The sequence below is a fragment of the Platichthys flesus genome, chromosome 24 (genome assembly GCF_949316205.1).
Source record: "Platichthys flesus chromosome 24, fPlaFle2.1, whole genome shotgun sequence".
In the NCBI taxonomy this organism is placed as follows: Eukaryota; Metazoa; Chordata; class Actinopteri; order Pleuronectiformes; family Pleuronectidae; genus Platichthys; species Platichthys flesus.
The window spans coordinates 7,391,765-7,408,726 of NC_084968.1; the positions used below are offsets into that span (position 1 = coordinate 7,391,765).

General features: G+C 43.7%; 1 protein-coding gene across 4 annotated transcripts in view; it reads left to right on the plus strand.

The window, feature by feature from the left end:
• Window positions 1-16,813, plus strand: part of LOC133949969 (ADAMTS-like protein 1) — a 91,387-nt gene extending 74,574 nt beyond the window's left edge. For 2 of the 4 annotated variants that reach the window (XM_062384088.1, XM_062384092.1), the window contains 12 exons: window positions 711-1,036; window positions 3,447-3,576; window positions 6,219-6,429; window positions 6,514-6,693; window positions 6,983-7,136; window positions 7,312-8,314; window positions 8,414-8,541; window positions 10,292-10,412; window positions 13,170-13,383; window positions 13,944-14,053; window positions 14,161-14,381; window positions 15,086-16,813. In XM_062384088.1, coding sequence (XP_062240072.1) covers window positions 711-1,036; window positions 3,447-3,576; window positions 6,219-6,429; window positions 6,514-6,693; window positions 6,983-7,136; window positions 7,312-8,314; window positions 8,414-8,541; window positions 10,292-10,412; window positions 13,170-13,383; window positions 13,944-14,053; window positions 14,161-14,381; window positions 15,086-15,195 — 2,908 coding nt within the window. In that variant the 3' untranslated portion in view covers window positions 15,196-16,813. Of the gene's footprint in view, window positions 1-710; window positions 1,037-3,446; window positions 3,577-6,218; window positions 6,430-6,513; window positions 6,694-6,982; window positions 7,137-7,311; window positions 8,315-8,413; window positions 8,542-10,291; window positions 10,413-13,169; window positions 13,384-13,943; window positions 14,054-14,160; window positions 14,407-15,085 lie in introns of all 4 variants that reach the window. The other 2 variants (XM_062384091.1, XM_062384089.1) reach the window with 2 other exon arrangements.
• The last annotated feature ends 149 nt before the right edge of the window (window positions 16,814-16,962 follow it).

Genomic DNA, 16,962 nt, shown 5'->3' on the forward strand with positions numbered 1-16,962 from the left:
CGGTATTTTCGCGTGAGAATTCCTCCGGTGCTCCGTCATTGCGTGAGCAGTTAATGAACTAAAGAATGACATTAAGCAGCCGCTGTGATCTCCTCAAACACCAGGTTTACCCATCATTCAACCAGAATGAAAATTCTACAGCGCACGGCGGGATGTCAACGTCCCTCTTTCTTGAGCCTTCAAAGAACTGAGCGTTTTTCTTGTGATTTTTTCCCATTTTTTTATATGCATTCCCAAGACAGTTAGAATCCCACTGAGAGTGTCAATTAAATCTGAAGATAAAACTGGGATTTTATACGTCTCTCCCTCTCACACGTTTGGGGTTTATTATTCTTTTGCGCTCTGCCAAAGGGTGACAGTTCTCAGGCTCTGGGTCTTAATTCTCACCCAACCTTGACGAGCCCTCGGGCGTTCATGAGCACCAGTGATCTTCAAGTATTTCCCTCACTGATCCGTCCTTTAAGACGAGGGAAGGATGCGCACGAAAGCTGTTTATCCAAGAACGGCTGGTCCTAAGTCCTCACAGCTGTTTAATTAACCGCAGCAGGATGAAAACAAAATCCAGTGTGAATTTATGAACTTAGGAGATGACTGAATTTGATATATGGGGCAATACTTCCTGAATGAACAGCATGCTGTTTGTTTTCATATGTCCGTGATGGATCGTGCTCTGTTTTGCTTTCTCAAACGCCTCGCCTCGTATTCCTCAGCTTCATCCCCGCTCCCTGGCAGCCCTGCAGCAGGACATGCGGCGCCGGAACCCAGCGACGCGCCGTCAAGTGCCAGGTGCTGCTCTCCTTCTCCCAGACTGTGGCGGACCTGCCAGATGACGAGTGCGAGGGGCCCAAACCTGCGGCGAGCCAGCCCTGCTACCGTAACCCCTGCTCTGGTGTCGCGGGCCAAGGAAAAGAAAGCAAAAGGGAAGGGGAGGAGGAGGAGGAGCAGGAGGAGGAGGAGGAAGAGAAACCTGAAAGAGAGGAGCTGCACGACTGGGAATATGAAGGATTTACGGAGTGCTCGGAGAGTTGTGGGGGAGGTATGGATCGTTACTTCCCTCTTTAATGAGTAAAGAGAGTGAACTGCATGCTTCTCTGTGGTCGCGCTTAGACAAAGTGATTTTAGCTAAATGTCAACATCATTATGCTAAAACAGTTACAAGTTATTGATACCCATCCAAAATATTTTTGAAAATATTTGAGACTGGGCCTCATTGCAGGACAACCAGAAACAATAGACTGATATTGCCATCACCAGAGGCCTTGGGCCAGGGCGCAACCAAACACATTGTCTAATGGCACTCAGTCGAGAGCAAACCTCTGCCAAGGCCCAAGAAACCCCTTAAATTCAGACAAGCTGCACCAACTTGCACACACTCATAAATATCAGTCCCCTGAACATGCCTAAATTATTCTCTGAGAAAACAATGAATGAATGTTGAAAAAATTACAATGTTTAATGGTTTAAAAAGTCCTGGATCTGGCCTCCTGACCAAAATTAAGAGTCCACAAAATGTCATGGAAATTAAACAAAGGCAGATAAACATCACCTCCTTTGCAGAGTTTATTAATCAGAGAGATCCTACATTAAACCGTCATTTTATTTTTTCTCATTGTAGCGGTGGAATCAAATTATTTAATTAAAATCCAAAACGGAGTAGTCCAACAGTTATATCAGAAAAGAAAGAAGTCTTTATATTCCTACTAGTTCAATCCAGTTCCATGCAGCTCAGTTTTTAAATGAACAAATGTCCTCCACTTCCTGGTTATCCAACAAATCCAAAACTCAAAACATGGAAGTCCTCCCAACCACAGTTCAGCTCAGTTCCCTCACACACAAAAACCCACAAGCCCCCAAAGCTTTGTTCCAGAAGGGGAAACAAAATAAATTGAAAAGATATATATTATAGCTCATCAATATTATTATATTATTGTTAATATGACCAAACACTGTAATTTCTTCATTTTTCACTGACCTCCACACACCCATCAGTGATATGGATAGAATATACTCCCTGGTGGGAAATCCAACCCTGCTACGTCCTGTAATGATGTGTAGGCGAGAAAAAGCAGATTGACCTCCACTTCCCAAACCTCAGCCTTCACCTGAACCGACCCCTTCTTGACTAATGCTGTGGGCGATGTGTATTCTGGATCAAATGGTGTGGATACCTCAACCAAGTCCAAGGGGAGCCGATGAGTCACGTTCGGACGAACATTTTGAACTGATACTTGGGTTCGGATCAGGTTCCTTCACGTTGGCTGGGCTCCCTACTTGGTTTTGTACGCTACTGTGCCTTTAGTCGGGGGAAACTTAGGACACAAAAACAGAATGCCTGTCGGGTTTAGGTCGAACTCGCCGAAATTTTCAGGCTGTGTCAGGGTAGGACAGACAATTCTAGTCTGAATGCATGTATCTGCTATTGGGATGGATTCACAGGTTAAAACTCTACGCCCCCGATTAAATTCAGAATACATCCTAAAGGCAAAACCTCACTCTCTTACTCTGATTCAGTTGTCCCAGTTGTTATTTCAAAAAAGAATGCGAAGAGTCACAGCAGTGACCAGCGACATTATGTCAGCGGATGACTAAAGCGCTGCCATTATGGGCTTTGAAGTGAGTTATGTGATGTTAGATGATAATAGACAGAACACCGCATATTTAACCCTAGAGGTCGATCGACGCCGACTCTCAGTACAGCGGCAGACAGAGACAGCTTTCCTAAACATTCTGCCAACATTCGTCAGAGTCCACTTTAATCTCCCCACCTCCACATCCAAACACACGCCCCAGGTTGTGCGTTTGTGTGTTACTGTCTGCCTGAGAGCGTGCATGTGTAACTTAACTTTTGCGCATGGGTGTGGGCCTTTGTCAGTGTCTGTGTATGCGCGCTCGCCCAAACCCAACAAACTCCCATCCAGGGATGATTACAGACCGGTATCGGATGTCACGCGCACACCCCGAGGGCTGCGCTCCTGTGGACCATCAAACCGCCATGGCGTTTGAGGTGCCTGCCTTACTGTTATTGTCCCCAACATTAGAAGCAGATTTCAAGATTCATATTACGCTGCTTTTAACATGACCTGCCATCACACCCCTCGAAGTTTATCCACAGTTCAGTGTAGCGGGCGGTCGTGCTGTTTTGATATTCATCGTGCCCCATTAGATACAACCGCTGTTTGCTTTCATTGTGGGGCCTAATATCTGGGCTGCTTCAGCACAGTGTCTGCTTGCAATATTCTGTGCTCCATGTGCGTGTGAATCTGATAATATGTGAGCGTGTGATGCTTAACAAGAACAGTATGTGTTTGCATTCTTGCGACTCGTCGTAAGACCAAATGGGACGGCGAGCATGTGATAATCACTTTTAAAACTTGAAAATGCTTTTTTAATGAACCCTGCGTAATAGCTCTTGTTTGGTCATCTGCTTCGGGGCTGTCTAATTCCAGGTGTGCAGGAGGCTGTGGTGATCTGTCTGAACAAGCAGACCAGGGAGGCAGCAGACCAGAGGCTGTGCGTGAGCTCCCGTCGGCCGCCGCAACTCCTGCAGGACTGCAGGACTCAGCCCTGCCCGCCCAGGTACGGCACAAGAGACCAACATTATTATCAGATGCACATTGTTGAGAAAGGTGTGTGCTTTAATATCAAAATAGACTTGATGGATGGATTTATGCAAACAAAGAGGAAAATCCCCTTTTTTGGGGGAAAGCAATTTTCCTGCATTTAAATTGGCAAAATGAATTCAAACCTGGCTGTGCTCTATTAGTTTTCCAAGAATGGAACCCGACTAAATATGAGAAGCGGGGACAATCATGTCCTCTGTGTCGGACACCTGCAACTACTTATCTCAGAGACTTTCAAAAGCTCCCCAAGTCCCTCTGGTTCAATCAATGAATCTCTCTGGCTCTGCACAAAAGAGATTGAAGTGCTTCTTATCTGCAACACTCCCCCCCTGTAGCTAAAAAAAAACACTTGTGCCAATTAAGTCACAGTTCAGGCCACTTCAGTCGGAGTGTCACTGAGGCAGAGTGGCGGGGATGGATGGTTGTCGCGGAGGGCAGGAAATGAAGCTAGTGGAACCTGGTCCCAATCAGACACAGGAGGGGATCAGATGTCGATGGGATATTGTCCTTGGAGGAACTGAAAAACTGTACTTTACTAAACATAGCTTCTTTAAGTTTTTTTATTTACAGCATGATACTAAGTGATCACACATTATAGTGACAAAATCACTATATTGGGAAAGTGAAAACTTTAATTGAACTCGGGCCTATCTGCTAATTATAGTTTGAGATATCTTGGGCCAATGATAAAGCAGGAAAGAAAAAGAAGCCGTCGAACACGGTTAAGAGTCATGTATGCTGCTTTTACAGACCATCGACCATGCATCCTATACATTGGCATGATTGTTAAGCAATACAACCACTCGAGGGCAGTGCAGAGTCAAGAATTTCTGATAATGTGTCTCTTGAGAAAGAGGCAAAAGTGGCTGTCTGCATTGGGAGAAGTAACATCATATAGATGTCTGTAGTTTCTTAGCAACAGGCAGGGTTAGGGTTAGGGTTAGGCTCATCAAAAGTTTCTGAAAAAAATGTCCTTGCGTCTTGGTTTAACTATTGGCTGTAGGGTGCTGCAACCCCCTCAGCACTCCTTTCAGCGTCCATGGACTTTTAGCCAATATTTTGCTTTATTTTTGTATACCCATCATCCAATGGAAATCAATTTGTAATACAGTGGATGTAAAATCTTGGAACTCCATACGTGACCTTGCAAATATTAACCTCTTTTTGTTGACCATACTCAGAGCACTGATCATAATTAAATACAAGAATATTTAAACAGCGTAATGACTTGCTATTTGAAACATCTTAACTGTGGCTGAACGCGGATTTCGCGGTAAGCCATTCATTTCTAGTTAAGACCGCGTACGGTATTCCACCATTCACCCTCGTCAGAAAACCCAGAGGCTCGCAGCCTGCCCTTGACTGTTTTTCCAGGCCTTGAGTCTTGTTTTTAGGTACAACAAACACTGCATTGGACTTGTTTCCTTTGGCCCTTTGCTCCCTCCCTGAGGCCTCCTCACCATCCCATATAAAGCTACACTCTTTGGATACTGTTCCCTCTGAAGAGAAAGATTTAGCTTTTGGTATAGCACAGCTCCAGAAGCGTCCCTGGACCCTTGAGTCAATATGAATAGTTTTGAAATATCACTCATCTGTGAAGCAAAAAATTAAATCTCTGCCATGTTGGCCAAAGCCTTTGGATTCCTTTAAAGTCACAGCGACCCGGTACTTTTGAAGATTGGAGTAAAAACACTGAATTAAGTTTGATGCTGGATTTATCACCCTGAATAAAACCTAGTCGGACAATGACATGAATATTGGTCGACATAGGTCCCTGTGAAAATGTGGGTGAAGGAGGAATACCATAGGGAGGTCTCATATCATTGAAATTGCCAGGTTTTGGCTCAATGGATCACTTTTTTCCTTTTCACTCATATTCACTTTCATGAATTTCACTGAAACATTCATATAACTGCATGAGTGTCTTCTCCTGGGACCAACCCCCCCCCCCCCCCCATCAATAAAACTGACTAAACTTCTCGTGAATTCTCCTAGATATTGTAGAATGGGCTGAAGAGACAGAGACAATAATAGACAATGATTAATCAGAGACAGTCAAGGTTAAAAGTTGAAAAAATCTGTCTTTTAAATTCAAATCTAACCCATGTAGTCGGCTATTAAGCAAATACAGGTCAAAATTGAAACATACAAACTATAACCTAGTGTTCAACGGATCCAATGAAATGTATTTGGCGATTCCTGAGCTGATATAGTTTAAAGTGTAACTTCGCTAACTAAGTGTCCCTCCCTGTAAATTCTAAAATACCTTTGGATTGCAGGTGTAGGTACGCAGGGCCGTCTACTTTTAATTATAGGGTGTTCACTTTTTAAAAATACATATAAATGTATTGATGAAGAGACATTCCTATAGGGGTTGACTCCACATAAGCATTAACCCCTCAAGGTCCAAGACGGTTTGAAACACTGAGTGGCTTAATGAGCCATGTTCAACCCATCAATGTCATGTGTCATTTTGGATAGTAAATGTGATTGTAAAACCAGCTTTATTGTATTTCATCAATTAACATTCATATGAATTAGTTAAATCCTGGACACATGTAACTTTGCATCTCTTTAATGATAAATATTGTCCTACAGGTGGGGAACAGGCGTGTGGAGCTCCTGCTCTGCGACCTGTGGGGTTGGTCTGTTGACCCGCACTGTGGCTTGTACCCACCGTCCCTCTCGGGACAGCAACCGGACTGAGGTTTTGAGGGATGAAGACTGTCCAAATCCCAAGCCCAGTCCTGTCCAAGCCTGTAACCGCTTTGACTGTCCTCCAATGTGGGACACCTACGACTGGGGACAGGTAAAAGGAAGATCACCAACATTAAATGGCCAACCCCGTAGTTAATCTGATGCATTTAGCGCTCTAATATGTTCCTCTTTGCAGTGCTCCCAGAGCTGTGGAGGTGGTGTTAAAATGAGGAAGGTCCTGTGCAAGCAGAGGCTGGCGGATGGCAGCATCTTGGAGCTACCTGAAACTTTCTGCCCCTCCAGAAGCCCAGGAAGCCAGCAGCCCTGCGCCAAGCAAGTGTGTCCACCTCACTGGGTCACAACTGACTGGTCCCAGGTAAACTTAAAGCAACAAGTTCCCCTTTTGTTAACTGGTCAGAATGGTAGACTTAAAAAATAAAAAATAAATTAAATAACTAATTAAAACCAAAGTTATGGAGAAATGTGCACATCATACACCTATACTGGAACCATCCACCTAGTGGGGAGCAAGACTCTTTGGCTTCACTTTTGGGGAGATCATGTCGTCCATCTTTCTATGGTCAAACTCTAAATATAGAGCCATATGTACAGTATATGCAGGGTCTAATTTGTTTAATGTTGTGAAATAACCTTTATTCGTCCAGTGTTCTGTTACCTGCGGAAATGGCATTCAGAATCTCCAGGCCATCTGCAGGAGACTCGGGGAGGATGGGCGATACTCGACCATCGACACTAAGAACTGCTCCCTCATTGGCCGACCGACCAGGATCCGACCTTGCTTGCTCAGGCTCTGTGAGAGTAAGAAACAAACACTGTTTAATAGCATTACGTTTATTTGACCTGGTATCAGAAAGGAGATTGACAGGAAGAGTGGATACTAAGCGAAACATATACCATGGCTAAGTTGTCTCAAAGGAAATAATGAAAAATCAAATAATTAATTCATTCACTTGTCATGTCAATTTCACCCCAGACCCTAGCAAGCCCGAGCCCACCATACTGACCCAGAAGAAGGTTTACATCCAGTGGAGGAAGGGCAAGAAGATACAGTTGGTAGTGGGAGGCCACGGCTACCTCTTGCCCTGGACAACTGTGGTCCTCCGCTGCCCGACACGCCACTTCCGCAAAGGCCACATTCGATGGCTGAAGGAAGGGAAACCACTGGTCAGCCTTCCACACCTCTCCATAACACCACTGGGATACGTGAAGATTCACCAGGTCCGTGCATCTGACGCTGGGATTTACACTTGCGCTGCAGGCCAAGCACGAGAACATTTTGTCCTCAAGATCATTGGCAGCAAAAATAAGCTCTCTGTTCCACAGTCATGGCTCCTCACAGAGGGACAACAAAAGCTAGCGCAGTCTGATGCGGCCCTGACAGGAGACAGATTTCCGCAGCAACCCATCTCCCTCAACCAATATGACAACATTGTTGAGCATCTGCTCGAACTCAAAGGCTCTGTCCAAGATGAGAAAGACACCACCGATAAACGACACTCCGGTGAAAAGCACAGGTCGACCCTGGAGGACGAGAGAGCCAGAGTGGAAGCTTCCAGCCCAGTCGTACTCATCGCTGACACACACAGGCTGGATGAGATCCTGCAAAGCATCTCTGAAGGCCTAGGAGGATCACAAGGGGAACAACTTATCGCTCAGCTGCTCAGTGAGCTCACCATGACACAAGGTGAAACCAATGACTCTACTCTTCACCCTCCAGAGGGCGCAGAATTCTCAACGCAAGGGCCGCCTCTTTACAAACCGAAAATCCACTCAACCCGGCCAAGAAACCCGGTAATAATCCAACGGCCCAGGAAGGTTGGAGGCGTACCGTTGCCTGAAATAATAGTTCATGTAGGAGTGCCCGTTGTCCTGCAGAAACCAGTTGCTAGTTTGGAGTTGAGATGTGAAGCACTAGGGAGTCCTGAACCGTCCCGAACGTGGACAAAGAATGGAAAAGAGTTGCTCTACAATAGCAGGTTAGAACTACCCCTATAGCTGTTGTTGTAAACACGAAGCTGATTGTTCTTTGACAGAACTGTCTTAGGTTGATAGTCTTTTTGTCTTTGTGTTGGCAGAGTAGGCCTGTTGCCCACTGGTTCACTTCGGATTCAGTCTCCGAGCAAAGCAGACGAGGGTTTGTACACGTGTACAGCCAGGAACCGTCTTGGGTCTACATCTCTTTCGTCTTGGCTTCAGATCACAGGTGAGATAGATGAACGCGCTACCTCTTAAATATGTTGGAATAAAGTTCAGTTCTTAACAGAAGATTATTTATTTTAACTTCTCGATTGGTTTCATTAATTCATAATGTGTGAATAATGACTGTCCAAATGCTCCGAACTTCATTGCATACACTAAGGAGGTTATGTTTTCACCCCTGTCTGTTTGGCGTGGTTTTGTTTGTTTGTTTGTTTGTTTGTCTTGAACATATTCTCACAAAACTTAAGGGAAGGATTCACCATTTTCCCAGAGAATAATTAATGGATCTTGGTGAAATAAAATCTGGAACATTTAGGGAACTGATATCTTTGAGAGGAGAGGACATGTTTAACTCCTACAGCTTAAAGTGATTGGCTCAAGGCATCTAGGCTGGTGGAGCCTTGAAGTACCGAGAATTGTGGGTGTAGATGAGATGGCAGACTTCCTGACTGCACTTTAGCTAGTTCAAATTTTTAGTCAACCTATCAAAGTTTTGAAAAATATGATCTGAAATGCAGTAAATAGAACTTCAGTAAAGGGTTGAAAGACACAGACCTTGCTGCTTGGTTCTGAACATAGTAGTCAGTTTCACTTTCTTGCTGAGAGTTAGAAGTGAGTATCAATATTACTGGAGTCAGCCTGAGAAAAGGCTAAACATTTTGAAAGATCCTGGACCCCGACCCATACGGCATCCTTCCACCAAGCGTTTCAGAAATCCTTGAGGTTATTTCTGTGTAATCCTGCTCCCAAACAAATACACAGGGGTGACAACATACAGGTAATCAATACCTCCAAAGCTTCCTTCAAGTGTGACACAGCTTCAGTGATGATCATGATCATCGTCGTTTCTTTTGAGAAAACTGTTTTTGGAGCTATTCCTACAAACAATAGTCAGTATTGCCAAGAAGTCAAGTTGAGTTTGCCTTAATACACTTTCATGTAGTCCAGTTTACAGTACTTTGGGTTGTTCTTTTGTGGTTTGGGCTCAGAAATTCTGGGAAATCATTCTTTTCAGCTTAGAGAACACACACACACGCACACGCACAAACACAAACACAGTCAGCTCTTACATCCTCATCGGGCTGAGTCACTGATGGGGAATGTGTGCAGGGTGCCACGGCCTCGGTCACCTACGAGCTGCGCTGTCCTCAGTCTCCTCTGTGTCAGGCAGGTCGCAACCCCTGTGCGTTCCCCATCAAAGCACCGCCACTTTGGGGGTTTCCTGACACTCCAGCACTTTTCCTCCCTAACCGACAACAATTACAGGATTCAGGCAATGTTTCTGCACCCCGTTCGCCTGATCTATGTGGAAAGCATTAAAAGGCTGTAAAATGCTGATAAATGGCAAAGAGAAAGTTTGGAGCTGTTGAACTGACAGCAGCCGTAGATAAATGTCGACATGATAATATTTGATTGTGTTTATCAGGTATAACCAATGCTGTTGATGGTTTATAATGTTGATTTGACTCAAACATTTTTTCAAATGATTAAAATTGCATTCCATGGTAGAGCAGCCCCACAGTCTATTGTTTGTCTCAGTCCCTCCTCCTGACTCTCAGTCAGAGGAGAAAGATTCAGGAAGTGTGAAAAGACACATTAAGAGCTGATCACTTGATTGGATCTCTGAGGAAGTATGTACAAGTTCGGTCGTCAGCATTATTTAATACATACAAAAAAAGGCAATAATCCTCCCCTGTTTTTATTTCTGCTCGTATTCAAAGCCACACGTATATTTTTCTTTGCTGTAATTTCAGGGAGCAAAGGAAGGAATTGTGGCCAAGGTAGCAGCATGGGGGCAAATGGCTCGATTTGCTTCGAGAGGAGTAACAGCAGCCAATCCGCAGAGCTTTGTCATGGTCAAAGCTGTCGCCTCAGGTATCTTGCTATGATGATTGTGAATGAAAATTCAGAATATATTTAAAATACATTCACAAATACCTGTTTAGATTTCCTTAAAGCAGGGGTTTTCAACTGGTTTTGTCCCAGGGACCACCATTCTGACTAGAAAGTAATCCGTGGCCCACTGATGTGCCTACGCGGGCTCGTGCCTACGTGTGTGTGGTCCGCGAGGGCATTGCAGGGGGTCCGCGAAATTCTCTTTGATGTTTCAACACATCTACAGATTACTCTTGAATATCGTTTATTGAATATCGTACATTGAATATCGGCCCCCTGGTTGAAAACCCTTGCTTTAGTTGATTTTTCAAGCAAAAATGGTCAGCATGTAATGATCCAGTTCTCTGGTGTCATCTAAAGTCTCTTTTGAATATATAAAATTAAGTCAGTCATAGTTGTTGGTGCTGAAGATCTATATCATGATGTCATCTTAAATGCAATACAGAAGTGCCTCATTCATGAATTTACCAGTTTTACTAGCCTGACGTTGTCAGACTCACAATTCTAGTCAGAATGTGAGTCTGAGACCGCTCCATTGGGCTGTGATTATGGGGTGTGTTTCAACTGACCAGGAAATAAAATTCCTCTTCGCTCAATTGGATAGACCTACAACCAATCAGAGCAACGTAGTATGTGACGTATGCTAAGCAACGCATTGTGAGTTATTTACTAACGCGGGGTTCACACCGGAAGCTTCAGCGCAGCGCCAAGCCTTAAATTACAGCTGGCTCCCATCCACTCCCATGTTAAAACTTTGTGCCGGTCATACCGGAGGCTGAAGCACCGCGAGGCAGCCTTGGCGCAGCGCGGGGCTTCAGCCTCCGGTGTGACCGGCACAAAGCCGTGCAGCGATCGTTTCGGCGTCGAGTCTATTTTTTGCGCTTGACGCGAGTGTATCACACCAGAAAACACACTGAAAAACTATTTCAAAGATATTGATGACATATTTTATATGATATAAATGATCAAAAATGCATCCCATACTTTGAAGTCCCCTTCTGTTTGACTGGAGTTTTAATTTGACCAATGACATTATTAAATGTCCCCCTCTGCCCATCCACTACAGCCACACAAGCAATGATACAGATAAAAAGAGAGAGAGGGGGCTACGTATTCTCCACATAGGCTTGAGTGGAGAATACGTAATTTACCCTCGACACCCGACATTTAACGGAGCAAACAGCGAAGTTCTTCAACATGGATGACATTGAATTAATAATTGAGGTGGAGAAGTACAGTGAGTTGTATGATCCATGGAACATGTTGTATAAAGACAACACCAAGAAAGACAAATGTTGGGACACTGTTGCTTAATGTTTGAGCAACAAGTAAGTATATGCTTTTAATCTACTGGATCAACGGTCGATATTATTAGCGCTGCCCGGCGGTTCAGCGTCGCTTCAGTGTCCGGTGTGAACAGCCAAGCGCCGGCGCGATAGGGATTTGGCGTCGCCTCCGCGTTCTCTGTTCCTCTTTCAAAATGAATGCGCTGTCGATGTCTTCTAAAACACACTCAATGGCAGCATCTACACATCTCAGCTCTCCAGCGGCAGGCATGTTTGTTGAAAACGAATTCAACCCAAGGGCACTTTGATGACATGGTTGATTACGTTACCGTTGATCATCTGTCCATCATCGTATAAAGCCTGTGTGTGAGTGAGTGGGAGGACGGGCTGTTATTCAGCAGGAGGTCTGAGATTGTGCAGAGACGTTGGGGAAATGTCAGAGGCCCGGACAGACTGGACGTCCTCACTGGCAGCAGGGTGTAGTCTGTTTTTGGTGCTTGTCAAATTGTCCTTTCTCCTTTATGACTCCTCTCCTCTTGTTGTTCTCGCTCTATCTCGCTTCTCCTCACCAAAAGCGCTGTCAGTAATCAGGCTGGTCTCATCAAAATTTTGTAGGAAATGCTACTAAAAGCAACGCATTAGAAATCATATGAATTCCACGTAATTGTGAGTCAGGAGGCTGGGGACACGTGACCTATGCGCTTCTCTCTCTTCGTGAAAACGAAAAAAAACATGGCTGACATTCATCTAACCCTAACCCATATATGAAGAAAAACATATGAACTCTGCACCACAGTGATTCAGCAGAGTGACAGCTGCTTGAATAAGCTGTTCCTGAACCTGCTGGTCCGGGAACGGAGGCCCCTGTAGCGCCTCCCAGAGGGGGGGAGGTTAAACAGTCCGAGACTGGGTTGTGACAAATTGGGTTGTTAATGAACAAAGGTATCATTAACTTGGTCCAAAGTGGAACATATGATTGTGTATAAAGCAAACATACATATTTCAACCATATATGACCCAGTTTTGGGATTACAGTGGTAGTTTTTAGGGGAACTTTTGAGTTTCAACAAGCCTTTCTCTGAGACAGACAACATGGAAAAGAAAAAAAAATCTATAACATTTTTATAGAGAATCAAATGTATGCTTAACAAGAATGGACTGTATAGTTTTTAAGGTTATGTTCTTATAATAAATCCAAGCCCATGTCTGGGAGTCAACTGGCACACAGAGTGTGATATTAAAGAGTAATCTTGAAATTTTGCGGACCCCCTGCAATGCCGTCGTGGGCCTCGGACCCCTGGTTGAAAACCCCTGCCTCAAAGGATTCCTTAAATGATTTCTCTGTGTTTCACAAAGGAAAATAACAATTCTTGTGGCTTGGATTTAAAAGTAAAAAAAAAACACACACAAAGCTTTCTACTAATCGTATTGTTCTCCTTTTCCTCTACAGTTGGATTAGGTGGCAAGTCGATCCTTGGTCCCTGTGTTCCGCCACTTGTGGAGGTGGCTCCCAGACCAGGAGTGTCCGCTGCATGAGGGGTCCTGAGGGAAGGTCCAGAGAGGTGGAGGGCCAGCTCTGCCTTAACAGAGGCAGGAGACCCTCTGACAGCCGGCCCTGCAATCTCCTGCCCTGTGCCGGATGGGCCACCACCTCTTGGGGGCCGGTGAGATTACTCATTACTCAGCAGACATTGATCGTGTCAAGGCTGTTTACGTGTTCAAATGTGACACATTAAAATTCCTGGTCATTCAATTTGCTGTTGTATTGTTAACAATCAAATAACTTAGAATTTGTTTTGTTTTTTAAATGATTCATTGGGAAGCACACTGCTATTCTTTCCTCATCTACCATGAGCCAAATATTTTAAAACTACTTATATTTAAAGGTGGGGTTGCTACGTGGTTTCTGAAACACTTTTTTGCTGAGATGATGTTAGATGTTAGTGAGCGTGACAGAGAAAGGTCATCCTCTAGCAGTTGTTGGGCAGTGGGCCTTCATGTGTTTTGGGGGAGTAGCTTTGATGACCGATGGGAGGGGGTCAGATCTATCGGTTATATACATGTATCTTTTCCAGCTTTTCCAGTTTTAATAACCCAAGCTTTAACAGTGCAAATACATGCTCATGGGTTTTAGATTGAAATATAAAATATACATACATGTATATATATATATGTACATATACAGAAAAAGTGAACTTGATTTTAATAAAAGGTCCTCTTTCAGTGTCATGGTCAGTGTATAGGTCCCAGTCTGGCCACACAGCACCGCCATGTTTTCTGCCAAAACACAAATGGCACCAAAGTCCCTTACAGGATGTGCAGTGGACTTCACAGGTAAATGTAGACGCCATTAAATGTTTGAGGTTTCCTGTGGATGTCGAAATGGACAGTAAATGCAGTGATTGAAATCACCAGAGTTGTGTGTGTGTTTGTATTCTCAGGCCCAGCTCTCTGAAGAATTGCTCCACAGAGGGCTGCTCCCTCTACTGGCACGTGGGCCCGTGGACCCAGTGCACCGCCACCTGTGGAAGACACGGCTTCCAGTCGCGCCCGGTCACCTGCGCGCACCGTCGAACCGGCAAGGCCACGCGGGAACATCACTGCATGTGGAGGCCTCGCCCACCCAGTTGGCAGCGGTGCAATATTTTGTCATGCGGAAGAGGTGAGGACCTAATGATTTCATAAGTGTAAGTGAGAACAGTTTCATTGAAGTGATTATATGTCGCAAAACATACACGCACATATATTCATATGTATGTTTGTGTGTGTACCAGGTTGTTGCTGTGAGTCTGATTCTACGACATTCAGAGCTTATTTCTGTGGTCTGCCATAAATATGTCATTAAAAGTAGAACTTGCATTCCTTTTCAGTTCCATCTTCCGATATTTCCAAAGTTACTGCTGGAATCTCAATACAAAAAGGGGGAAGGGAATTTTACTTGCGGTACAGAAAAAAAAAACAGAAGCACACAAGACACATTGTGCTGGTTACATAAATTAACCCACAGACCTCAATTTGCGAGGGAAAAGAGTCCCTATGAAAACTATTTAGAAACTTGTGGACGTGTTGTTAGTTTTCTAAAGTTTTTCAGCCTTTTAAAAAACCAGGCATGAAATTCCACCAGCCAGGGTTGTATTTAGGTGCCAGATGTTTAAAAAATTTGAATTTCAACTCCTCTGCATAAAATTGAAAAGGTTTCTCTCTGGAGTATTTGCGGATTTGAGTCACTGACTAACCCTGCGAGATTAATATGAATTCATAAGCATTATGATTTAGTGAATAGCTAGATGATGCTGATTCCTCTCACGGAAGGAGATAGGCTTGAACCGAGTGTGTGTTGTTAACTGTATCTGCCGTGTGTTCCAGCAGGAGAGTGTCAAGACAGCACGAGGTACTGTGAGAAGGTCCAACAGCTGGAGCTCTGCCCACTGCCCCAGTTTAAGAGTCGCTGTTGCCACTCCTGCCGAAACACCTGAAACACAGATGGGGGACGAGAGATGAGGGCTGTGGAAAACCTGAATTAGCCAGGCAGCGACTCAACAGAGACATGAACCCTCTACGCCCCATCCCAACGTCAAGTTCGATGAACAGTTTTGGATGCGGACACCTCCTTGTCGGGGAACATTGGAGAGGCTGCAATCTATTTTCGTCGAAAGATGCCACGTGTGGGTTTGAATTACAAAGTTTGAGAGGAGTGACGTGTCTGTAAATGAAGGCTTCCGTTTTACTTCTTCCCTTTCAAATTCTGAGCTTTCCCAATTGACTCAAAAGGGTATGAAAACACATTGTCATTGTGAGTCGTAGAAACCTTGTGGCAACTGCATGATGTCACACAAGGGAAGAGTCATTATCTGAGACCATCACTGATATGTGATGTTGTTCCCTGAAAATATTCCATGTAGACCCCAGAGTTTGTGGTGACCACTGGAAAGTTGTGTGTTTGCCTGTATTGCAATGATTTTCTAAACAGTATTGTTTAATAGTTAAGATGCTAAATCAGCTTTCATTCATGCGGTGTGGGTATAGTCTTATTTAAAACCAAAATACAGCATAGTGCTGCATGTTAACAATGGGACATAGATAATGTGACTAAAAGCCTCGAAATTGATAAATGGATATAGATCATGATCTGTGCTACCATTTTGGGTCATTTAGCACACGTTGACAGCAGTGATAGGTCAAGTCGTTTAAAGAAGGAAAGAATTTCGGATCACAGATGTTTTCACTGCATAGTTTTGGCAGAATAGAAAGGAGGAACAGGATAAAAAGATTTCTCTTGAATGGGTTGCACTAATGGAGGTATGTGACTGAAGCCAGTCGGTTTATGAAAAAGGAAATTTGCACTCGACTCATGCAGGTCTTTGTTGAGAACATGGCTTGTAGAGTTTCTTTTAAATCTAGTTTGTGAGGTCAAATTGTTGATATATATTATGTTTTCAAGATTTATCTTGAAATGTCCCTTTAACCACTTTGCAACTCTACAGCACATTTTAATGTGGGGTGAGTATAATTGCCCCAATGCTATTTCATCATGTCCACCAAATTAAAATTTTTGACATTATAGGGGAAAATTGTAAGTTATTTTGCAAAACTGCTGCTTAGGAAAGATTACAGTGTTAATTGAACTTAAAATGTGTAAATGACCTCTGTGTCACATTTGAATATTGGCTCAAACGGTTGGACTCATATTGTATCACAATTTTATTTTTTGAGATGGGTTTTTGCACTTTTTGATCTCATGCCCTGGTTTTCATTACGCTTCATCATAAAGTGCAACACAAACCACAGCAGGAGACTACTTCGCCTCTAATCGAGGTGTCATCCATCGATTTTACAAGATGAAAACATCTCTTACATGTTACTTATGCTCTTAAGTTATGTAGATATGTGTCTTTTAACTATTTATTTTAATGTGTGTTCATGTGCATACTATTGTAAATAATTTACTGGGATGGGTTTTTAAGTGTTCATTTCCTAACAGCTGATAGAATTCGATGTGCGTGCAATGGGGACCCTCTGCTGGTGACTTGATGTGTTGCGCTCTGCTCATGCCTGGTTTATCATTAAATAAAACCAAATACATTCCATTCATAATCTGTTTTTTTGTGATTATCTCTGCTCTTTTGGATATAAAGCCTGACCGTATTATCAAAGCACAGTGCTCAGATTTGATCATGTTGGGAGACTAGGTTCACAGGTCAATTACAAACAGGTTGTACAGTACCTGAAATGAAGCCTGCACC